Below are 25,458 nucleotides of genomic sequence, written 5' to 3'. Positions count from 1 at the left end.
AACTCCTATCAGAGAAAAACACAGGCCGTGAGTGTCACAAGGACTTCCTGAACGATTTGGTGTGATTTTGGTGTTTCTACAGTAAATATTTTGGAGACACTTGCGAGTTTAAAACAGGGGTCCATTCTGCTTCTCTCAGAAAATCTTTGTATTGGAGTCAATGAGGAGCAGAGACAGACGTGGCCGTACTCAGAGGCTGATAATTCAAATTCTGTAAGTCTCTCTGATATTTTGAGCACATTGAGAGAGACGGAACAAGTTTGTCTACAAATTTGGAAAAAATAATGTGTGTAGAGTGTAAATTGTGTCTGGGAGGAGTGTGGAAAGAGAGAAGTTTCAGACGTTTTCAGACAACTTCTCCCACTCTAAGCGATGATGTCACGCACTCTGACACGAACATTCCGTGCACCCATTATATCTCATAATTTATCCAAAAATGATCATGGTCATTGATCAGTGATTGATCAAAAACTATATGACCTATCAAAACGTGGATTAATACACCAATACACAAGACTTGTGTCTACTGTTTAATGTTCAAATGAAGTCTCTAGGTGAAAGTATGCCTGAGCAGTAGACGTTTGAAAAACTCCCAATGATTGTTCTTTTTCACTCTTTTTTCCCCCGCCTGTCCCATTGACTTCAATGCAACATTTTTTGCAGTTATGTTCGCAGTTATTTTTTCACAGCTATTTCATAGCTGTAGAGGCCACTGCTTGGTGCGATTGCCCCGTGGCCCTAATAACAACTGATCTTCTGCCCTCCGTTAATTAAAAATCAAAAATAATCAATAAAAACACAGATAGAATTGAAAACATCTGTGATGATATGAAAGTGTTTTATATTCCAGCTGTTGCTTCATCACATCACACACAATTACACCATTTGCATTGCAGCAAATACAGTGATATAATATCTATAATCATATTAATCAATACCAGTCATAATCAGTATATGTTCAGTGAGTTGTATTGATCCTATTGAATCTATAAAAAAAACATTGATCAGCTGTGACTCCACAGGGTCAGTGTTCACAGGAGCCGCAGGGTTTTAGGACCTGGGGGAGTTTCACTCTGACCGACTGTAAACTTCCAGGAAGTTTAGACTCAGTGTGTTAAAACCGATCAATACAGATCAATATACAAGCTGGATTATGAGTCAGTGTCATCAGGAGGTTTATTTATGTTGTGACCATGTTTCTTTTCTTCCTTCTCTCCTCCTCCTCCTCTCTGTCCATCCTGAGGGTTTCTCACCCGTCAACCTCCCCCCTCCATCACACTCCCTCTGTGTGTGTCTATGTGTGTGTGTGTGTGTGTGTGTGTGCGTGTGTGTGTGTGTGTGTGACCTCTGGCCTCATGTCAACACAGATCTGTACGCTGCTCCCTCCGTTCATATATATTCTATAGGATCTGTCCGTGTCGATTAAAGCACGAGGCTGCATGTCCACTTTCACTTTCTCTACATTTTTCACCACACAAGTGAAACACGCATGTATACACACACACACACACACACACACGTCTCTTTCTGTCTCAACATATACGTATGTGTGTGTATGTGTGTGTGTGTGTGTGTGTGTGTGTGTGTGTGAAGCCTCCACAGTAAATTCCTCTGAGTGTCCACATGTCAACTCTGTTCACCTAATGACTCTGAGTATCTGCACTTCTCTGACCCCACGCTGACCCGAAGAAGGTAAGTCAGCTCACGTCTTTCTTTCCTTTTTTATCCTTCCTTCTTTCTTTCTTTCTTTCTTCCTTTCCTTCTTTCTGTCTTTCTTTCCTTCTTTGTCTGTCTTTCCTTCTTTCTTTCCTTCCTTCTGTCTTTCTTTCCTTCCTTTTTTCTCTCTTTCTTTCCTTCCTTTTTTCTCTCTTTCTTTCCTTTCTTTCCTTCCTCTTGTCTTTCTTTCTTTCTGTCATTCTTTCCTTCCTTATTTTTCTCTTTCTTTCCTTGTTTCCTTCCTTCTATCTTTCTTTCCTTCCCTCTTCCTCTCTTTCTTTCCATCCTTCTGTCTTTCTTTCTTTCCTTCCATCATCCTCTCTTTCTTTCCATCCTTTTGTCTTTCATCCTTTCCATCTTTCTGTCTTTCTGTCCTTCCTTCTTCCTCTCTTTCTTTCCATCCTTCTGTCTTTCTTTCTTTCCTTCCATCATCCTCTCTTTCTTTCCATCCTTTTGTCTTTCATCCTTTCCATCTTTCTGTCTTTCTGTCCTTCCTTCTTCCTCTCTTTCTTTCCTTCCTTATTCCTCTCTTTCCTTCCTTCCTTCCTTCTCTCTTTCTTTCCTTCCTTATTCCGTTCTTTCTTTCCTTCCTTCTTTCTTTCCTTCCTTCACAATAAAGCAAGGGACCAGTCTGGGGCTCTATTAGGATTAATCCCAGTAGTGGTCGATACGTCATGTGGTCTGTGCGGTGGCCCGTGATTGGACGTCGGGGTGGACAGGTGGGAGGAGCTTCTACTGAAGAAGTTTGTGACCTTTGTGTGTGTATCTGAGTGTGTGTGTGTGTGTGTGTGTGTGTGTGTGTGTGTGTGTGTGTGTGTGTGTGTGTGTGTGTGTGTGTGTGTGTGTGTGTGTGTATCTGAGTGTGTGTGTGTCCTGGATGTTACATGAAAGGGAATTTCCCAGTTTCATAACTTGAATCTGTTTTTTCCAACATCGCTGGTGCTGCTCTGTGACTCAGGAGTTTCAGAGTAAACAAACAGATCAATACCTGCTGCTGGTTTCACTCTGAGTGGAAAAACCAGGAATTGGATGATTTGATGAGTCAAACTCGTCTCAGAGAAACACTGACTGAACGCTGCGACATGAACCTTTAATTATTCAGGTTTAAAATCTAAAGATGTTCAGTCGTCAGTCCACTACAGTGTTTTATTTTTTTAATTTAAATGACTTTACATCATTTTAAACTCATTTGATCTGTCTTTAATTTGACCGTTCATATATAAGCTACGGTGGCCCTGAGGGGTCAACACACTCACACACTCAGCTCAAGAAAACACACAACGATAAACGATAAAGCTTTGTTCCTTTCCTTCCTCCTTCCCTTCCTTCTTCCTTTCTTCCTTTCTTCCTTCCTTCCGTCATTCCTTCTGTCTCTTTCCTTCTTCCTGTCTGTCTTCCTTTTTTTTCTCTCTCTTTCTTTGTTTCCTTATTTCCTTCTTATTTTACTTCCTTCTTTCTTTCCTTCTCCCTGTCTTTCTTTCCTTCATCCTTTCCTTATTTCTTTTTTCTTTCTTTCCTTCCTTCTTTCCTTCCTTCCTTCCTTCCTTCCTTCCTTCCTTCCTTCCTTCCTTCCTTCCTTCTGTCCTTCTTTCCTTCCTCCTTTCTTCCCTTCCTTCTGTTTTTCCTCTTTCCTTCCTTCCTTCCTTCGTTCTTTCTTTCCTTCACAATAAAGCTCCATAGGATTACAATCACAGTTGTGGTCGATACGTCATGTGTTCTGTGCGGTGTAAAACCTGAACAACTCTGGACCAATGAATGTCCTGCGATCACAACACATCTCTACTCACAACACACACACAGACAGACACACACACACACACACACACACACACACACACACACTGCAGCACAGATCTGTATCATGTTTCTGACAGTCAAACATTTCTCTCTCTCTAACAAATGAACTGAACTCGTTTCTCTTGAAGTTGAAGTGTGAGTTTGTAGAAAGAGACCAAAGTGTGTGTGTCTGATGTAAATGTGTGTGTCTGTGTGTGTGTGTGTGTGTGTGTGTGTGTGTGTGTGTGTGTGTGTGTGTGTGTGTGTGTGTGTGTGTGTGTGTGTGTGTGTGCGTGCGTGCAGCGGAGAGTGAGTGATGACATCACTGTCTCACTCAGAGCAGAGTCAGAGCGCTCCCTGGTGGCGACACACTGAACTCCAAACAACAAACTTGGGACAACTTTTCTTTTCTGTTTTTTGGGGAGTTAGTTGATCTGAACCTCTTTAATAATAATAAAAGTAATAATAATCATTAACTCCACACTCCTGACAGCAACAGGTGTTTCATCCTGAACCTCCATTGGTTCCCTGTTCACCTGTTTGTCGTTGTTAATCAGCTCCAGTCACATGGCCGACGTTTAGCCGACGTTTAACCGATGTTCAGCCGACGTTGAGCCGAGTTAATAATAATAATTATAATGATAATCATTCAATAACCACGGTCTGTCGCACGATGTTTGTTTCATCAGCTCTTTAACGGTCCAATCAGGACTGATCGACACCTCGTCATCAGTCATCTCCTCTGGCCAATCACAGCCCAGCAGAGAGGAGGTCCTTTAGTTTCTTCTCTGTGTTAAACATCTGCACCATCAGCTTTCCTTTCTTTCCTTCTTTCTGTCTTTCTTTCCTTCCTTCTTTTTCTCTTTCTTTCCTTGTTTCCTACCATCTTTCTTTCCTTCCCTCTTCCTCTCTTTCTTTCCATCCTTCTGTCTTTCTTTCCTTCCTTTTTTCCCTCTTTCTTTCCATCCTTCTGTCTTTCTTTCCTTCCTTCTTCCTCTCTTTCTTTCCTTCCTTCCTTCTTCCTCTCTTTCTTTCCATCCTTCCATCTTTCTTTCCTTCCTTATTACTCTCTTTCCTTCCTTCCTTCTGTCTTTCTGACTGAAAACACATGAAGTTTCTGTTTGAATCCGCTGCAGTGGGCGGCACGGTGGCGCAGTGGGTTAGCAGCAACGTCACTGCATCAAGGTTCTGGGTTTGATTCCTGTCTGGGTCTCATGTTGCTGCTAATTCTTTAGTTTTTCTCTTCATGTTCAGAAGATGTTGCGTTCAAAGACTCACTGAGATGTTACTGGGTCAAAGCTGCGTTCAGGAGCTTAAAGCAGAAGTAAGGTGAATATTTGTGTTAATATAAGTCTTAAATAGTTGTATCTTCCGACAGCAATCACTTCTATAGAGTGTTTGGTCTGAAACACGGGTCTGTCAGTCACTCTGCTCTGCTCTGAGCCCAGGAGAAAACTTTCCTTGTATCCTACAACCTTTATCCAATGAGGAGAGAGAACGGTATAAAGTAGAGGAGGAGGAGCTCATACCTGAGTCCAGAGCCTGTCTCAGCTCCACTGGTCCAGAGGCCGAAGCTGCTCGGTACAAACAGTCACCGTGCACACCTGAGGAGGAGGAGGAGGAGGAGGAGGAGGAGGAGACAAGAGGAGGAGGAGGAGAACAAGGAGAAGGAGGAGAAAAGGGGAGGTGGAGGAGGAGGAGGAGAGGAACAAGGAGGAGGAGGAGGAGAAAGAGGAGGAGGAGGAGGAGACAAGAGGAGGAGGAGAGGAACAAGGAGAAGGAGGAGGAGAAAAGAGGAGAAAGAGGAGGAGGAGAAAGAGGGGGAGGAGGAGAGGAACAAGGAGAAGGAGGAAGAGGAGAAAAGAGGAGGAGAGAAACAAGGAGAAGGAGGAAGAGGAGAAAAGAAACAAGGAGAAGGAGGAGGAGGAGAAATGAGGAGGAGGAACAAGGAGAAGGAGGAGGAGGAGAAAATAGGAGAAAGAGGAGGAGAGGAACAAGGAGAGAAGGAAGAGGAGAAGGAGAAAGAGGAGAGGAAAAAAGACAAGAAAGAGGAGGAGGAGGAAGGCGGAGAAAGAGGAGGAAAGAGGAGGAGAAGGAAGAGGAGTAAAAAGAAGAGGGGATGAAAAAGGAGGATGAGAAGAAAAAGAGAAGAAGAAAGATGAAGAGGAGAAACAGGGAGAGAAGAAAGAGGAGTAGAAGAGGAAAGAGGAGGAGGAGGAGGTGACATCAGTGAGATAAGAAAGCAACAGGCTAACAGTTTCCCTTCACTTACAGTGTTTATGCTAAGCTAAGCTAACGACAGCCTTGTGGTGTTTTTCTCACCGTGTTTCTCGATGGATTCGACGAGTCTCCAGACGACCACGGGGGCGGAGTCAGACAGAAGCTCCGCCTCCACACCTGAGACAGAGAGAGAGAGATAGAGAGAGAGACATAGAGAGAGAGAGAGATTACTATCATTACTAATTAACACAAAACAACCAAACACCATTTTATGACTCGTCTCTTCATTTATTAACGACGTACAATAAACTCCTCCTCCATTTTTAATGCAGCCGTCGACTCTGCTCTGCATCTACAGCTCGTTTTATAGTCGATACGTTTTCTTTGTGTATATTATATTAATATTAATGTCAAACTGAGCTGATCTCAGGTCAGATATTAAAGGGATAGTTCAACATTTTGGCAAATTGGCCCATTGCCATAATCCCTATAGTCTATATAGCAGTAGGTTTGTTACCTTTTTTTGTCGGTGCAAGCTGTTTTTAGGTAAATTCATGCAAAACCGCTGATGCATGTTGCCTTCAGGGACAGTTTTTGATCAAGCAGTCTCTGTATTTACCTCTAAAACAACTCTGTCTGGTAACGTTCTGTTATTAGAGGTCCCCTATCCCTCATCAAACTCATCAAATACACAATCCAACAACTCCACAACGCTCTGGTGGACAAGTTGTGACCTGCACATTCACCACGCTATGAGATAATAACAGAACGTTACCACACAGAGTTGTTTTAGAGGGAAGTACAGAGACTGCTTGATGAAAAACTGTCCCTGAAGGCAACGCGCATCAGTGGTTTTGCATGAATTTCCCTCTAAAACAACTCTGTGTGGTAACGTTGTGTTATTATCTCATAGTGTGGTGAATGTGCAGGTCACAACTTGTCCACCAGAGCGTTGTGGAGTTGTTGGATTGTGTATTTGATGAGTTTGATGAGAGAAACCAAGAAATCCCATAATGAGCCTCCGTAGCGTAGCTCTGAGCAGCTCACGGCTCTGCTCCGCCGTTCTAAAAACAGCTTGCACCCACAATTAAAGGTAACGAACCTACTGCTATGACTACAGGGATTATGGCAATGTTTGCCAATTTGCCAAAATGTTGAACTATCCCTTTAAAGCAACAACACAAAGTGCTGAGATTCAAGTTCAAAACTTTGAGTTCCCGATTTTAGAGTTTGAAATGTGTGAAAAAAAAAGAAACTCATGAATTTATGAAAAACAAAAACCTACTAATTAACAAAATATAACGTTTATTTTATTGTTATATATTATTATATACATCTATATGTTACAGTTGGTGTAAAAGCATCATCATTTATCTCTTTTTTATTTCTATTTTCTTTCTAATTATTTGGTGAAATGACAAAATAAACAAACAGCAGCAGCTCTGTGTTTCCTCTCTCTCTCCTCCTCCGTTCATCATCTCTTCTTCCTGTTTTCTCTGCTTCCTTTGTTCCCTCCATCATCTCTCCTTCCTCTCCTCCTCCGCTCGCTCTCTCTCTTTTCTGCTCGCTTACGCTTTCCCACTCTCGCTCATTCGCCCGCTCAGCTGTTCTGTTCCCTCGCTCCTTTGTTGTGCTGTTGACAGTTGTGTCACAACACACACACACACACACACACACACACACACACACACACTGAATCCTATAATTGTGTTAATCTTTTGTTGAGGAAACAATAACAGCGCACAGATATCTGCTGTGTTTACAGGTGTAGAGAGAGAGAGAGCTGCGCTTTTCAGGTGTGTGTGTGTGTGTGTGTGTGTGTGTGTGTGTGTGTGTGTGTGTGTGTGTGTGTGTGTGTGTGTGTGTGTGTGTGTGTGTGTGTGTGTGTGTGTGTGTGTGTGTGCGCAGCAGAGGAATTTCCGGGGATATAGGTCGTTAAATGTACAGTGCTTCCATTAACGTCACTGTCACAACACATCACAAAGGCAATATCTCACCCAGAGGAGGAGGAGGAGGACAGGAGGAGAGGAGAGGAGGAGGAGAGGAGGAGGAGGAGAGGAGGAGAGGAGAGGAGGAGGAGGAGGAGGAGGAGAGGAGAGGAGAGGAGGAGGAGGAGGAGAGGAGGAGAGGAGGAGAGGAGAGGAGAGGAGGAGGAGGAGATGGAGGAGGAGGAGGAGGAGAGGAGGAGGAGGAGATGGAGGAGGAGGAGGAGGAGAGGAGGAGAGGAGGAGGAGATGGGGAGGAGAGAAGGAGGAGAGGAGAGGAGGAGAGGAGGAGAGGAGAGGAGAGGAGGAGAGGAGAGGAGAGGAGAGGAGAGGAGAGGAGGAGAGGAGGAGAGGAGAGGAGAGGAGAGGAGGAGGAGAGGAGAGGAGAGGAGAGGAGGAGAGGAGGAGAGGAGGAGAGGAGAGGAGAGAGGAGGAGAGGAGGAGAAGGAGGAGGGGAGAGGAGGAGGAGGAGGAGAGATGGGGAAAGAAAGGAGAAGAGGAGGAGAGATGGGGAGAGAAAGGAGAAGAGGAGGAGAGGAGAAAAAGGAGGTGGAGAGGAGGAAAAGGGAGAAGAGGAGAGAAAGAAGAGGAGGAGGATAGATGGGGAGAGATAGGAGAGGGAAGGAGAGAAAGAGAAGGAGGAGAGGAGAGGAGAAAATGAAGAGGAGGAGAGGAGGAGGAGGAGGAGAGATGGGGAGAGAAAGGAGAGGAGGAGGAGAGAAAGAAAGAAGAGGAGAGGAGAGGAGAAGAGAGGAGAGAGGAGGAGAGATGGGGAGAGAAAGGAGAGGAGGAAAAGGGAGAAGGGGAGAGAAAGAAGAGGAGGAGGAGAGATGGGGAGAGAAAGGAGAAGAGGAGGAGAGGGGAGGAGGAGAGATGGGGAAAGAAAGGAGGAGAGGAGAGTAGAGGAGAGATGGGGAGAGAAAGAGAAGGAGGAGAGGAGAGGAGGAGAGAAAGAAAGAAGAGGAGGAGGAGAGGAGAGGAGGAGAGATGAGGAGAGAAAGGAGAGGAGAGTAAGAAGAGGAGGAGGAGAGGAGAGGACAAAGGTGAAGACAAAAAGAGCAGTAAGAGGTGAAAAAGAGTGGACAAAGGCGAGAGGACAAAAGACCAGAACAACAAGAGAGAGAAAAGAATGGAGGACAAAACAGATGATAAAAGAGAGGGGAAAGAAAAATATATATATGTATAGAATAAATAAAAATAAAAGTTAGGAAGAGGAGGAATAGCAGGAAAGATGGAGAGATAGTGACACTAAAGGAGATAAAAAGAAGACAAGAACAAAGAGAAAAAAGGAAAATAGGACCATACTGTAATATGATGGGAAAGGTTACGAGAAAGAAGTGAGATGGATGGACAGATGGAGAGATGGTGGACAAAGGAAGACAAGAACAAAGAGAGGAGAGAGGAAGAAATGAGAAGAAAGAAAGAGGAAGAAAGAAAGAAAGAAAGAATGAAAGAAAGAAAGAAAGAAAGAAAGAAAGAAAGAAAGAAAGAAAGAAAGAAAGAAAGAAAGAAAGAAAGAAAAGAGAGGACACAGAGAAAGGAAAAGAGAGAGCGAGAGGACAAAGAGAGAAGAACGCTGCGAGAGAGAGAGAGGAGAGAAGAGGCGGGAAAAGAGTGATGAAGCTCTGCAGCTGATCCTCCTATAGAGGACGTATAGACACACACACACCATAAACACACACACACATCGGTGGCAGCGAGAGACAAAGAGACACACATCTACAGGACCAGGTTGTGTATCTCTGTGTGTGTGTGTGTGTGTGTGTGTGTGTGTGTGTGCGTGTGTGTGTGTGTGTGTGTGTGTGTTTGTGAGGTGTTGTGTCATTAAAACACGCTCCATTGCTCTGCACTGCAAAGAAAGAGGAGAGAGGAGAGGAAAGAGAGGAGAGGAGAGGAGAGGAGAGGGAGGGAGAGAAAGAAAGAAGAGGAGAGAAAGAAAGAAGAAGAGATGAGATGAGATGAGAGGAGAGGAGAGGAGAGGAGAGGAGAGGAGAGGAGAGGAGAGGAGAGGAGAGGAGAGGAGAGGAGAGGAGAGGAGAGGAGAGGAGAGGAGAGGAGGAGAGATGGGGAGAGGAGGAAAGATGGGGAGAGGAGAGAAAGGAGAGGAGAGAAAGAAAGGAGAGGAGAGGGGAGAGAAAAGAAAGAAGAGGCGAGGAGATTTTTGATTTTTAAAACCAAACTTTAATTATCAGTCCATACTATGTCACATAACACTGTCAACTTCAATCACACAGTTGTGACAGAGAAAACCAGGACATAATCAACAGGGCAAAAGACAACAACAGAGAAAACCTCAGAAACTCAGGACTAGTGAGTCCTCCTGGACTGAACACAAAACACCATTCACAGCCCAGGTCTTCACAAACCCCTCTATCTGGTCCGTCAGCTTGTAGAAACTGAACTCCACCCTCAGCCGAGCTGCCAGCATCCCCGTTACCATAGCCACCACCTCCTGTGACCCCTGACCCCTCACCCTGTTCTTACGTGTTTTCCAAGTGACTAGCTTTGATAACCCTGAGATGTAGTTGATGAGTGTGTGTGTTGCCTTCTTCCTTGCGGAGTAGCGTGGCCCATAGATGTATAAACAGAAAGTGAAGTGCTCCCCTAACCCCTGCACCCAGCCCTGCAGCAGCCTGAACAGAGGCTCCAGTCTGGGACACTGGACAAACAGATGTTGCAACGTCTCAGTCTCGGAGCAGAAGGAGCAGCTGACCCCCGTGCTAGGATCAAGGTGTGCCAGATACCTGTTTGTAGCTATGGCCCCATGTACAATCCTCCACTGGAGGTCGCCCGTCCGTTTTTCAACGGGGGGTTTGTACAGGGACCGCCAACAACCTCCTGGAGAAGAGCCCCTGCCAAAAAACTCAGTCCACCTCGACACCTTCAGCTCGGCCAGAGAGCGCAGGCCTGCCACCTTCAGGACGATGTTGTACGCCTCCTTTCTCCCCAGAGACTCCAGGTCTCCCAGCTGTGGGGTCCTCAGAGACAGCAGGAGGTCCTCCTCCTCACGCCACTGGCCAACCGCAGGAGAAACCATCAGGGCAGGAAACACATATTCATGCTGCTCATCCCACTGGTCCAGAACAGTCCGGTCCTTCACAAACCCCCCCGCAGGAGGCGAGGAGAGGAGAGGAGAGGAGAGGAGAGGAGAGGAGAGGAGAGGAGGAGAGGAGAGGAGGAGAGGATAGAGGAGGAGAGGAGAGGAGAGGAGAAGAGAGGAGAGGAGAGGAGAGAGGAGGAGAGGATATGAGAGAAAGAAAGGAGAGGAGAGAAATAAATAAAGAAAAGGAGAGGAGAGAAAGAACGAAGAGGAGAGGAGATGAGAGAGGAGAGGAGAGGAGAGGAGAGAAAGGAGGAGGGGAGATGGGGAGAGGAGAGGAGAGGAGAAGAGGATAGGAGGAGAGATGGGGAGAGGAGAGGAGAGGAGAGGAGAGGAGAGGAGAGGAGAGGAGAGGAGAGGAGAGGAGAGGAGAGGAGAGGAGAGGAGAGGAGAGGAGAGAAAGAAGAGGAGAGGAGAGAGGAGGAGAGGGGAGGAGAGGAGAGAAAGAAAGAAAGAAGAGGAGAGATGGGGAGAGGAGAGAAAGGAAGAAGAGGAGAGATAGGGAGAAGAGAGGAAGAGAGGAGAGAAAGAAAGAAGAGGAGAGAAGAGGAGGGGAGGAAAGAAAAGGAGAGGAGAGGAGAGATTCCTATAGTTACAGTCACTCCGTCCCTGCTGAATGAACACACACACACACACACACACACACCTGTGCCGTGTCCCAACAGGCCATGGTCTCCGATTGGCAGAGTGTGATGTAATGATTTATTGATCAGTGGAGTTGATGTTATGAAGTAAACCCTGAACCTCTGTTCTGTTGAGAACACACACACACACACACACACACACACACACACACACACACACACACAGCTCTTACTTCGTCTTCTCTTGATGTATAATAAATCACATTTAGGTCAAATACTTAAACTGTGTGGACGACGACGGGGAAATTCATTTATTTTTGATGTTCACGGGAGATTTAGAGAAAAAGTTTGATCTGCAGAGAAGATGAAGCCTCAGATCTGCAGCAGGAGGAGGAGGAGGAGGAGGAGGAGGAGGTGCAGTGACAGAGTGGCGGCCAGCAGGGGGCAGCTGACTCCAGAAATGACCACACGACACTGAGGTCAGAGAGGAAGACAGAGGATCATCACCTCACTGAATAAAGAAAAAAAAAAAAAAAAAAAAAACCTCACTGAATAAAGAGGAAGAGCAGGAGTTAGAGAGGAGAGAGGTTTCTATTAAAGCTCCTTCAAAATAAAGGTAGATGTTTGTATTAAAGCTCCATACAGTATAAACTTTATACTGTATGGAGCTTTAACTAGATGTTTGTGTTAAAGCTCCTTCAAAATAAAGGTAGATGTTTGTGTTAAAGCTCCTTCAAAATAAAGGTAGATGTTTGTATTAAAGCTCCTTCAAAATAAAGGTAGATGTTTGTGTTAAAGCTCCTTCAAAATAAAGGTAGATGTTTGTATTAAAGCTCCTTCAAAATAAAGGTAGATGTTTGTGTTAAAGCTCCTTCAAAATAAAGGTAGATGTTTGTATTAAAGCTCCTTCAAAATAAAGGTAGATGTTTGTGTTAAAGCTCCTTCAAAATAAAGGTAGATGTTTGTGTTAAAACTCCTTCAAAATAAAGGTAGATGTTTGTGTTAAAACTCCTTCAAAATAAAGTTAGATGTTTTGTGTTAAAGCTCCTTCAAAATAAAGGTAGATGTTATGGTCAAAACCGGAAGTAGGTTTGGTGGAATTGTAGGCCTACGTTTACGTTTCCATGGTTTTCAGTCATTGTCATAGTTGCGGTTAAAGCATGGATGTATTAACGCTGGCTTTTAACACGGATGTCAATTTGTGATATATCCATTGTTAAAAGCTGCTGTGATGATCCATGCGTTTAACAGATTTTCATTGAAAAAAAAAAAAAATCCATGCATTTACTGCTACTACCGAAACCATGGAAACGTAAGCATAAAATTCCACCGGAAGAGCAAAACCGGCTTACGTTTTTGACGTTCGGAAAAAGGTGGATAAAGGTAGATGTTTGTGTTAAAGCTCCTTCAAAATAAAGGTAGATGTTTGTGTTAAAGCTCCTTCAAAATAAAGGTAGATGTTTGTGTTAAAGCTCCTTCAAAATAAAGGTAGATGTTTGTGTTAAAGCTCCTTCAAAATAAAGGTAGATGTTTGTGTTAAAGCTCCATACAGTATAAAGGTAGATGTTTGTATTAAAGCTCCATACAGTATAAAGGTAGATGTTTGTATTAAAGCTCCTTCAGAATAAAAGTAGATGTTTGTGTTAAAGCTCCTTCAAAATAAAGGTAGATGTTTGTGTTAAAGCTCCTTCAAAATAAAGGTAGATGTTTGTGTTAAAGCTCCATACAGTTCCTAATACTACCACCATAATACTTCCTGTCACTTTGTGATGTCACAACTAAGCCCCGCCCACCACCACCAGCACCTGGGCCGTTAAAACAGGACAGAGAGAAGTTTTATGGAGTTAAAGCAGAAGTAAGCGGAATATTTGTGTTAATATAAGTCTTAAATAGTTCTATCTTCCGACAGCAATCACTTAAATGGAGTGTTTGGTCTGAAACACGGGTCTGTCAGTCACTCTGCTCTGCTCTGAGCCCAGGAGAAAACTTATCTCGTATCCTACAATTTTTATCCAATGAGGAGAGAGAACGGCATGAAGGGCTGTGTGTGCAGCCAAGGGATGCGCCGTGAATGTGGTGACGTAGCGACGAGGACTGTTATGGTGCGTTCAAGGCAACCCGTAACTCGTGTTTTTCCGACCTGTGAAGTGGTACCAGTTCGATCTGGTACGAGTTCACGGGTCAGAAGTTACGAGTGGCCGTTATAGTGACTTTCACCGGTAAAACAGGTCGGAGAAACAGGAGTGGGTTGCCTGGAACGCTACAAAGTCGTAAGTTGTGACTTGAAGCTGTAATTTATGGTTTCAAAAGCCTGCCTGGAACGCAGCATTAGCCAAAACCACCGGATCGCTTACTTCTGCTTTAATACATGTAAATTAAGCCATGAATAACAGATTTAAGCTGAAATAAAACATATTTTATTACAGTGATGTGACGTCAAGAGCTGTTTTTTAATTGGTTGTTTCTTTGTTTCAGCTTCATCTGGATTTGTTGTTAGATTTCTCCTCTCCTCTTTGCTCTTCCTCATCTTCTACACCTGACTTCTTCTTCTTCTTCTTCTTCTTCTCCTCCTCAGTCCTCACCTGTCTGCTGCTCTGACCAACAGACAGGTAACGACAGAACGACAGATGGAGAGAGAGAGAAGGACAGAAGGAGAGAAGGAGAGAGGGATGACGACCCTGTGGCTGCTGCAGCGTGACCACTGCATCCTGTTTCAGCTGTGAAGACTTGGAATGACACAATCTCCTCCACCGCTCAGATAACTCTCCTCTTCCTCCTCCTCCTCCTCTTCCTCCTCCTGATGATTGCCCTCCCCTCTCTCTCTCCTCTTTGTTCCTTTGTTCCCTCTCTCTCCACCATCCCTCCGTCCTCTCAGCTCTGCAGCAGCCGTCCTGCTTCATGTTGCACTCAACACTGAACTACATGCAACGATGTGACTGACTGTATTTGTAATGACGCTGCTCTTCCATTATTAACTGAGATTTAGACCTTTTGAACAGAATTTAAACAGAAAAGTCAAAGTGAAAAACTACAGATTTCTACAAAGTGACGTCACATTATCAAAAATACATCATGTAAAATAAGAAATTTCATAAATATTCACTGTCTTCGACTTGTTCTATTATTATAAAAACTATATTTTCAATATTTACATCAACCATGAGCCGAGCAGAGTTTTAATACTCACTGCACTTTGACGTTTTTTTTTTTGGCTACATGCTCTTATTTTTTGTAAATTTTACATTTTGCAGCTTTCACAACCCGGCTACACATGTGAGTTTTATTATTATTATTAACAATGATATCATCATTATTGTCATTTATTTTGTTGTTATTCAACTAAACATGTAGAAAATCATCGCAGGAAAGAAATTTAATAATAGGTAGCCTATATAATGACGCTTTATAGCATTTACTCATGTATTTAATTTAGGCTAATTTATGAGTCGTTTTATTTTTTGTTTTTGTAGAACCTGAGATGAGAGTGTTTCTGGTTTCAGTGTTTTTAACCCAGGTGACGTTCAGGAGGTCAAAACTTTATAAAATCACGTCTCGCTGCAGGACGACGTCTCTTTGTGCTGGTTTTATTTGTCCGTCTTTCAAACATCTGCTGCTTTTCCTCATCTGTCCAGATCCTGATGCTTCTACTTCTTCTCCTTCATGTGTGTTGAATGTTAAGCAGCCAGCACACACACACACACACACACACACACACACACACACACACACCCTCCTCCTCCTCCTGCTCATATTAGCAGCTAAGCCTTTTGTAAAGAGCCCAGTGAAACCTTGATCCTCCATCTCATCCAGACCAATCTCCCATGACAGACACTCCCCTCCTCCTGATAGACAACCAGACCCACAAGGCCACTGCTCACACACACACACACACACACACACACACACACACACACACACACACACACACACACACACACACACACACACACACAGGCACACACACACACACACACATGCATTAGCATACATGCATGCACGTGTAGCGTCTGTGCAAACACGGCCTCGATCTGCCTTTGTCTGGAAATTGAACTTTCAAAGTAAAAGTGCGCGGCTGTAAAAACACTGAGGCGACGTCGTCTCACACACACAAACAAACACAAGTCGTTTGTCTCACTTTGTGACCGTGTCCACTCCCATCGTTACCGTGCCGACGCTCCATAAGCATCACGTCCGCGGCTCCCTCGGCTCTGATGAGAGTTTCCACGGCTGCTGAGATATGTTGATGTGGTATTACAGCTCTGACTTTGAACATCACTGCTGCACTTTGTCTTTGTTTGAAGCTTCGAGTGAGAAACAACAACACATCAGTCCACGTTACCAGGGAGACACGCTGCAGCTCCACCTGGACACGCTACACACTACATGCTACACACTACACCCTACATGCTACACACTACACCCTATCAGTCCACGTTACCAGGGAGACACGCTGCAGCTCCACCTGGACACGCTACACCCTACACGCTACACTCTACATGCTACACACTACACGCTACACCCTACACACTACACCCTATATGCTAGATGCTACACCCTACACCCTACATGCTACACACTACACCCTACATGCTACACACTACACGCTACACCCTATCAGTCCACGTTACCAGGGACACATGCTGCAGCTCCACCTGGACCATGTTCTCCACTTCCATTGTTGACGCGGCCGTCCGGAGCTGTGGCCTTCAAGCTGAAGAAGGAGTCCTACCGAGCCTGGCTAGCTCGGGGGACCCCCGAGGCAGCCGACGGGTACCGGCAGGCCAACAGCCTGGTCGCACTGGACGCGGAACCGAAGCGCAGCGCCCTGGAGCGGAGGCAGTTTCAGATAGGCGCACATGTTAACCGGTCTGCCTGGTCGCACATCTCGCGCTGTGGAGCGCAGTGCGCGCGCCTGCAGCCCTTCAGATCGGTTCATTTCTATTTTTCACGTGAGCCGCGAGCGCCGAGAGCATCGTCTGTCAAGCTGGATAGACCAGATCGTACCAGACAGGAAGTCGGGCACAAAAAAGGCGAAAGAATCCGGTCAATTTTCAAAGTAAAATGATGATTAATTAAGTTGTTGCTTGTCCGTCTATACATATTTGACCGTTGCGTCTGCACACGAAACAACACATCAGTCCACGTTACCAGGGAGACATGCTGCAGCTCCACCTGGACACGCTACACCCTACACGCTACACTCTACATGCTACACACTACACGCTACACCCTACACACTACACCCTATATGCTAGATGCTACACCCTACACCCTACATGCTACACACTACACCCTACATGCTACACACTACACGCTACACCCTATCAGTCCACGTTACCAGGGAGACATGCTGCAGCTCCACCTGGACACGCTACACGCTACACCCCACATGCTACACGATACACCCTATCAGTCCACGTTACCAGGGACACATGCTGCAGCTCCACCTAGACACGCTACACACTACACACTACGCTATACACTACAACCTATCAGTCCACGTTACCAGGGAGACATGCTGCAGCTCCACCTGGACACGCTACACCCTACACACTACACGCTACACCCTACACGCTACACCCCACATGCTACACGCTACACACTACACCCTATCAGTCCACGTTACCAGGGACACGCTGCAGCTCCACCTGTACACGCTACACGCTACACCCTACACCCTACACCCTATATGCTAGATGCTACACGCTACACCCTACATGCTACACACTACACCCTATCAGTCCACGTTAACAGGGACACGCTGCAGCTCCACCTGTACACGCTACACGCTACACCCTACACACTACACACTACACCCAATATGCTAGATGCTACACGCTACACCCTACACACTACACACTACACCCAATATGCTAGATGCCACACGCTACACCCTACACCCTATCAGTCCACGTTAACAGGGACACATGCTGGAGCTTCACCTGGACACGCTACACCCTACACGGTTCAAGTGTGCCATTCCAAACATTTACTTTCATGTTTCGGAATGCCAGCCCTTAGTTATGTCTGAAAAAGGGCCGTCATTCCGAACCTGAAAAAAGGTGTGCCATTTCCGAATGGACCATGTTCTCCACTTCCATTGTTGACGCGGCCGTCCGGAGCTGTGGCCTTCAAGCTGAAGAAGGAGTCCTACCGAGCCTGGCTAGCTCGGGGGACCCCCGAGGCAGCCAACGGGTACCTGCAGGCCAACAGCCTGGTCGCACTGGACGCGGAACCGAAGCGCAGCGCCCTGGAGCGGAGGCAGTTTCAGATAGGTGCACATGTTAACCGGTCTGCCTGGTCGCACATCTCGCGCTGTGGAGCGCAGTGCGCGCGCCTGCAGCGCTTCAGATCGGTTCATTTCTATTTTTCACGCGAGCCGCGAGAGCACCGTCTGTCAAGCTGGATAGACCAGATCGTACCAGACAGGAAGTCGGGCACAAAAAAGGCGAGAGAAAATTTGAATCAATTTTCAAAATAAAATGATGATTAATTAAGTTGTTGCTTGTCCGTCTATACATATTTGACCGTTGCGTCTGCACACGAGACACACACACACATGTTTAAAATGACGTGTGTGTGTAAAACCGAGTGAATACGAGTATGAACGACTGCAGTCGATGTCTGACCAGCGCGGAGAGAGGAGGAGAAGTAGCTCCCAGTGCGACCACCCAAGCGCCCGAGAAGCTTCCGCGTGCAGTGCGACCAAGGGGCAAGCGGACGGCAGCCCGGGCGGTCGCGGAAGCAAAAACTCGGGTCTGGGAAAAGTTCGGGGAGGCCATGGAGGAGGACTACCGGTTGGCCTCGAGGAAATTCTGGCAAACCATCCGACGCCTCAGGAGGGGGAAGCAGTGCTCTGCCAACACTGTTTACAGTGGAGGAGGGGAGCTGTTGACCTCGACTGGGGATATCGTCGGGCGGTGGAAGGAATACTTTGAGGATCTCCTCAATCCCACTGGCACGCCTTCCGTCGAGGAAGCAGAGGCCGAGGACTCAGAGGTCGATTCATTCACCACCCAAGCTGAAGTCACTGAGGTAGTCCGGAAGCTCCTCAGTGGCAAGGCACCGGGGGTGGATGAGATCCGCCCTGAGTACCTCAAGTCTCTGGATGTTGCGGGGCTGTCGTGGCTGACACGCCTCTGCAGCATCACGTGGCAGTCGGGGACAGAGTCTCTGGACTGGCAGACCGGGGTGGTGGTCCCTCTCTTCAAAAAGGGGGACCGGAGGGTGTGTCCCAACTACCGGGGGATCACACTCCTCAGCCTCCCGGGGAAAGTCTATTCCAGGGTGCTGGAGAGGAGAATTCGGCCGACAGTCGAACCTCGGATTCAGGAGGAACAATGCGGTTTTCGTCCTGGCCGTGGAACACTGGACCAGCTCTACACCCTCCGCAGGATGCTCGAGGGTGCATGGGAGTTTAACCAACCAGTCCACATGTGTTTTGTGGACTTGGAGAAGGCTTTAGACCTTCTCCAAGTCTCACGTTGCAGCCGAGTGTGAAGCAGCTGGGATGAGAATCAGCACCTCTAAACACACTACTACTAGCTAAAGATTACAGTAAGACAGGCTACATGCTACACGCTAGACAACACATGCTACATGCTACGCCCTACACACTAAACACCACAGGCCGTAGTTTACACATTACACAGCTACACACATTTCGTGCTACAGGCTACGACCCTTAACGGTCTCCTCCTCCACACAGGGACCGGTTCACACGCTCTTCTACTGTTCCAGTCAAATGTCAGATAAAGTCATGAAGGAATCAAACACACTGATCTGAGGACACGTGTCCAATTTGAAATATCTGAGCAGAGACCACGAACACTGAATTATTTATCACAATACTGCTGTGTGTGTGTGTGTGTGTGTGTGTGTGTGTGTGAGACGTTTGAGTGGCCGTTATTGATCTGTTGCTGTGTTTGCATTCCTACAGGAATATAAAGTTTATGTCACTTAGATCAATGAACAAGAGAGAGTGTGTGTGTCTGTGTGTGTGTGTGCAGCCTGCAGCTCGAAGCGTTTTGCCTCTTGGCTGAACTTGTCGTATCTGGTGAACTCCCATCATGCCTCACTCTCGCTCTCTCTTTTTTTATTGGCCAAAACCAGAGAGAACAAACTAGAACAAAGTGTCAGAGCCAAACCGAACCAGCGCCAGGGTGTGTCTGTGTGTGTGTGTGTGTGTGTGTGTGTGTGTGTGTGTGTGTGTGTGTGTGTCTGTGTGTGTGTGTGTGTGTGTGTGTGTGTGTGTGTGTGTGTGTGTGTGTGTGTGTGTGTGTGCGTGTATGTTTTTTTCACAGCCATTAAATCATGAAATGCGCAAACACCCGTCATCATATAAAAACTCTACACCCTGTTCTCACTGTGTGTTTTGAACCGCAGGTTACCACGGAAACGGCAGCGATGCTTCAGCCTCCTCCATCAGAGGGTGAAGTGACTCGGCCTCAGAGTTGAAGTAAAAAAAAATGTCTAAGACCTACATGTGAACTAAAGCATCATTATTATCAATATTATTATTATCATTTAAAGGGATAGTTCAACATTTTGACAAATTGGCTCATTGCCATAATCCCTATAGTCATAGCAGTAGGTTCGTTACCTTTAATTGTCGGTGCATGTTGTTTTTAGAACGGCGGAGCAGAGCCGTGAGCTGCTCAGAGCTACGCTACGGAGGCTCATTATGGGATTTCTTGGTTTCCCTCATCAAACTCATCAAATACACAATCCAACAACTCCACAACGCTCTGGTGGACAAGTTGTGAGCTGCTCATTTACCACGCTATGAGATAATAACACAACGTTACCAGACAGAGTTGTTTTAGAGGGAAATTCATGCAAAGTTTTTCATCAACAGTCTCTGTATTTCCCTCTAAAACAACTCTGTGTGGTAACGTGGTGTTATTATCTTATAGCGTGGTGAATGTGCAGGTCACAACTGTTGTTGGATTGTGTATTTGATGAGTTTGATGAGGGAAACCAAGAAATCCCATAATGAGCCTCCGTAGCGTAGCTCTGAGCAGCTCACAGCTCTGCTCCGCCGTTCTAAAAATAGCTTGCACCGACAATTAAAGGTAACAAGCCTACTGCTATGACTATAGGGGTTATGGCAATGGGCCAATTTGCCAAAATGTTGAAATATTCTTTTTAAACTGTGTCCACTGCTGAATCCAAGTTGCTCAGTGTCTGACGACCTGCCCCTTTGTGGAGTTTGTTTTCTACAGAGCACACACACACACACACACACACACAGACACACACTGAGGACAAAGAGTGAGGAGTCTACACATTCAGTAAATACACCAGATCAGGATTAGAGAGCAGAGACCACAACCTGTGAAATTATTCCTCTATAACCTGCCGTACTATCAGTGTGTGTGTGTGTGTGTGTGTGTGTGTGTGTGTGTGTGTGTGTGTGTGTGTGTGTGTGTGTGTTAGTGTGTGTTCATGTGTGCGTGTGTGTGTGTTCACAATCATACATCGCCTCCGGGTGTAACTATCTATCTGTCTGTGTTGCACTTTAATGGGCCGACTTTCACAAATCTCAACGTTTTCCTGTAAACACTCATCAGCAGATTCCTCCCAGTGCCATCCTCTAACCACACACACACTAACACACACACACACACACACACACACACACACACACACACACACACACACACACACACACACACACACACACACACACACACACACACTTCAGCAGCAGCCTAAGTGTCAGCTGCCTGGTGGAGTGTGTATAATCCTCTATACTGAAGCGTCCTATATATGGTCACAGTAATTGCAGAGAGGTAAACAGCAGATACTGTATGTAACAGAGCTGTGGGCACTGACTCACATTAATATTTGACTAGGACTGTTGACACGCTCCCAGCACACACACACACACACACACACACACACACACACACACACACACACACACACACACACACAGCTCTGGGCGATCTGTCGTGTCGTCCTTTATGTTGGAACAAAGCTCATTAATGGAAGAAAAAATAAGACACACCACACACACACACACGGTCTCTCGGTCTCTGTTCACTCATTAAAACATCATTAATCTGATCGTTTGTCTTTTTACTTCCAGATGAAGTGGAGTTTAACTTTTATTTGGCTCAACACCCACAAAAGAAAAAAACAATTAGAGCCAGACAATAAAACATGTGTCTCAACAAGCTTCTGGAGTCTATTAGGCTACATTACAATCATCGCTCAAATAGCTCAACTGCTAATGTTAGCTGCTACTGTTAGCTGCTAATGTTAGCTGCTACTGTTAGCTGCTAATTTTAGCTGCAGTTAGCGGCTAATGTTCTGTAGTGTGTCTCAAATTGCATACTTCTCAAAGGGCCGGATTTACTAAAGGTTTGCGTGTATTAAAACGTGTGCAAACGTGATTGCACGCGCAAACACATGTGGAACCTGATCTACTAACCGGACGCACCGAGGATTGCGTCCCTCACACGGGCAGAATAGCACGTGCGATCCATTTAGCATGTTTGCCTTGATGAATATGTAAATATGGGCGTTTCAGCCAGAACGTGCAAAATACTGGGAGGAGTAGATGCAAATAGATTTATTTAGCGTGTGCAATGTGATTTACCAAACCAGGAAGAGATTGCGATGGCTGTTTTTGCGTCTTTATTTACCACGTCTGAAAGCATGTACTAACTGATGCCAAACTTTGCCAAAACGTATGCGTTTATTGGTTTGATACCTGTCAGAGCCCCGTGATCTTACATCTCTGCATTTCCTCAAGTCTGGGTAATTATCTAACAGTTTTTCAGCCGTGTTAAAAGTCTTTTACGCGCCGTTACGCACGTCTGTCCTGCAGTGCGCTCCTCTCCTCTCCTTTCCTCTCCTCTCACCTGGCTGCTCAGCTCCGTCTCTCGGTCCCGGTCCCGGACTGAGACACGTCACCGCTGCCTTCACCCGTCTTTGATTGGTCAGTGGTCAGAGCGTTTAGATCCGTGTGTCCCACCTGAGCTCTCTATTAATCCACTGGAACATGGGCGGCACATATTATAGGTGCGTGATTGTCGCTGCAGCTGCTGCCTGTTCGTCACTATATGACGAGTTGGGCCCTGTAGCGATTTGTGTTTATTTATCTAAACAGAGCGCGAGAAAGATGAACACACATGCTGTCATTGTATGCATCGGATCAAATGTCATTCTGGCCCCTTCGTCCGTCCAGCTCTCTGTCCAGTCTCTCCATGGCGGAAACGATTACACACGCAAAACCCTCATTTACATATTGCGGTTTGCACGTGTTTTCATTTAGCGGGTTACTCTTAGCAGATCACCTGTTTTGCGTGCACTAACCAAACTCGCAATATTATAGCGGGTGCAAACAATATAGCGCCCGCTATCTGAGATCTTAGTAAATCCGGCCCTTAGTGTACAGTAGCCTACACACTATCCACCCTTTTCCGAACGTCAAAAACGTAAGCCGGTTTTGCTCTTCTGGTGGGATTTTATGTTTACGTTTCCATGGTTTCGGTAGTCGCGATAAATGAATGGATTTTCTTTTTTTTTTTTCAATGAAAATCTGTAAAACGCATGAATCATCACACCAGCTTTTAACAATGGATATCACGGGGCGGTGCGTGGCGCAGTGGTTAAGGCGGTTCGAATCCCGCGTCGGGCGGACCTTTCCTGCATGTCATTCCCCCTCTCTCTGCCTCCCCCTCTCCTGTCTATCTCTACTGTGTGCTATCAAATAAAGGCAAAAATGCCAAAAAAATCTACTAAAAACAATGGATAGCCTATCACACAAATTGACATCCGTGTTAAAAGCCAGCGTTAATACAACCATGCTTTAACCGCAACTATGACAACGACTGAAAACCATGGAAACGTCAACGTAAAATTCCACCAAACCGGCAAAACCGGCTTCTCTTCTAAAGGCTGATTGCAACCGGCCGTTGGAGCTCCATCGCCGACACTTGACGGCGCTTTTTGACGATCAAAACGAGCTATTAAGTTGTGTTGTATTGTTTTATTATTATTGTTGTGTTGTTTTGAGTGTTTTTTTTAAGACATTTACGCCGGTATCAACTCCATCGCTGTTCTGAACTGACGCAAAGGGTTAATTGAAATATTTCCTTCTCTTTATTTTCTTCTCTTTATCACAGTCCTGGCTGTGAAGGAGGGGTTTGACAGATTGCTGTTGACCTCCATCACAGCTTCATGACCCTGTCCACTGTTTCTGTAGTGGGGGGGGGCAGCAGCTCTCTCTCCTCTCTCTCTCTCCCTCTCACACCTCCATCAGCTGATTCTTCATCTCGTCCCTCTGGTGACTGCAGATATTCGTTATGCATCTAATTACCCCCCCGACCAACCCCCACCCCACCTACCCCCTCAATTAAAACCTCCAGCCGTTAGAGGTTTTAATTGAGGGGTAAAATATGATGAAGAGCGACGTCTTTATTATTCTGATGTGTCCCAGACGGTGAACATTTTAAATACTGGATTGTTTCAGTGGGCGTGTCTACGACAGGTGTTCCTCTGCTGGCTCCGCCCCTCTGTCCTGACTGACAGGCAGCTGACTGAATCTACAGCAGGAGAAAGCTGCTCTCTGATTGGTTCATTCAGCTCATAACAAGCAACTAACATTAGCAACTGGGTGACTTTAGGTCGTCTGATTTTTGTAAAAAAAAAAAAAAAAAAAAAAAAAAATTTAACCCTGATTTAATCCCTTCACAGAGTTTTTTGTTACAGGGTTGTATGTGAAGATTTTGGCTAAAAGTCACCAAAAATCCTTATTAGCCAAAAGGCATGTGGCATCGCATGACTTTAGGAAATCATGAAATTATAATATTTTTCAACATAATTTGTTAGTTTTTTCTTAAATAGTTGTTTAATATCATTTATTTATATAGATGCAGTTTAAAGGTTGAGCTTGACAATGTCAATCTCACGATAAAAACTATGAAATATATGTAAGAAAAGATGCTAACACTTTCATCGCTTTACAGTTTGTTCTTCTTAGACTTGATTACAGTACATAATGTCACTTCCTCAATGATGAGGATGTTGAACTGAACCAATATTTTTATTATTTCATAAATAACTGATATATTTTTTCAGATTTTAGTATCGTTTTAGTTAAAGTAGTCAGGAATATTATTATATTAACAAAAAAATGGGTTAATTGCAATTGTTTTCGATTTAAATTCAATGAAAAGTGATTCTGGTCAACAGGGACACACAAATATGGCTGTCATCTACTCCTTAGCAACATATATATAAAAATAAAAAAAAGATTTCTATTGTTTTTTGTGTTTAATAATCCAAAGACACATGGATCCATTGATTTATGGCTTTAACATGTAAAAAGTTACCCAGAATTCCTTTGGTGGTCACTGTGACAGCAGCAGCTGCACAGTCAGGCCTCCATTCTCCAGAGGTCAAAGGTCAACATCACAATTAACAGCAGGATCCAGTGATTTACAGAGGAACACACACACACACACACACACACACACACACACACACACACACACACACACACACACACAGAAAAACACACAAAATCAATTGTAATTATATGAATCGTTCAGAGTGAAACGAGCTCGACCCTCCACACTGCAGCCATCAGCTGATGTTATGTCACACAACACACACACACACACACACACACACACACACACACACACACACAGTAACTGCTGCTACACACTGGAACTACTTCTTGTTTAGCAGTCAGGTGTAGTATTTGTCTGTGTGTGTCACCAGGTGCAGGGTTCCTACACAAAGTATGGAAAGTACTTTATGGAAACGTATGGAATTTGATTTTATACATTCCAGGTCTGGAAAAGTATGGAGAATGGAAGCTACTGTATGGAAATATATTTATCTTAATACTTATCTGGGTTTGGTCTTATCTGAAGTTATTTGGGTTAATTATTTTGTGTGCACTATTGTATACCAATCTCCTGGAAATGATTTGGTGACATAATGGTATACACATTCAGAATAATGAAGACAAACGATTAATTGCATAATTTATTCACATGATACACATCTAATTACTCAAATGTCACAAATTATTTGAATGTTTTTCGGGTTCGAT

General features: G+C 45.1%; 1 protein-coding gene across 1 annotated transcript in view; it reads right to left on the bottom strand.

Annotated features, from left to right (window-relative positions):
• Positions 1-25,458, bottom strand: part of pik3r3b (phosphoinositide-3-kinase, regulatory subunit 3b (gamma)) — a gene marked incomplete at both ends in the record, with an annotated part of 183,584 nt that overhangs the window by 128,847 nt on the left and 29,279 nt on the right. The window contains 2 exons of the mRNA XM_083969579.1: positions 5,022-5,096; positions 5,815-5,889. Of these exons, the coding sequence (XP_083825705.1) occupies positions 5,022-5,096; positions 5,815-5,889 (150 nt within the window). The remainder of the gene's footprint in view (positions 1-5,021; positions 5,097-5,814; positions 5,890-25,458) is intronic.

The sequence above is a fragment of the Trachurus trachurus genome (genome assembly GCF_905171665.1).
Source record: "Trachurus trachurus genome assembly, chromosome: 4".
Classification (NCBI taxonomy): Eukaryota; Metazoa; Chordata; class Actinopteri; order Carangiformes; family Carangidae; genus Trachurus; species Trachurus trachurus.
This window is presented reverse-complemented; position numbering and strand designations above follow the sequence as displayed.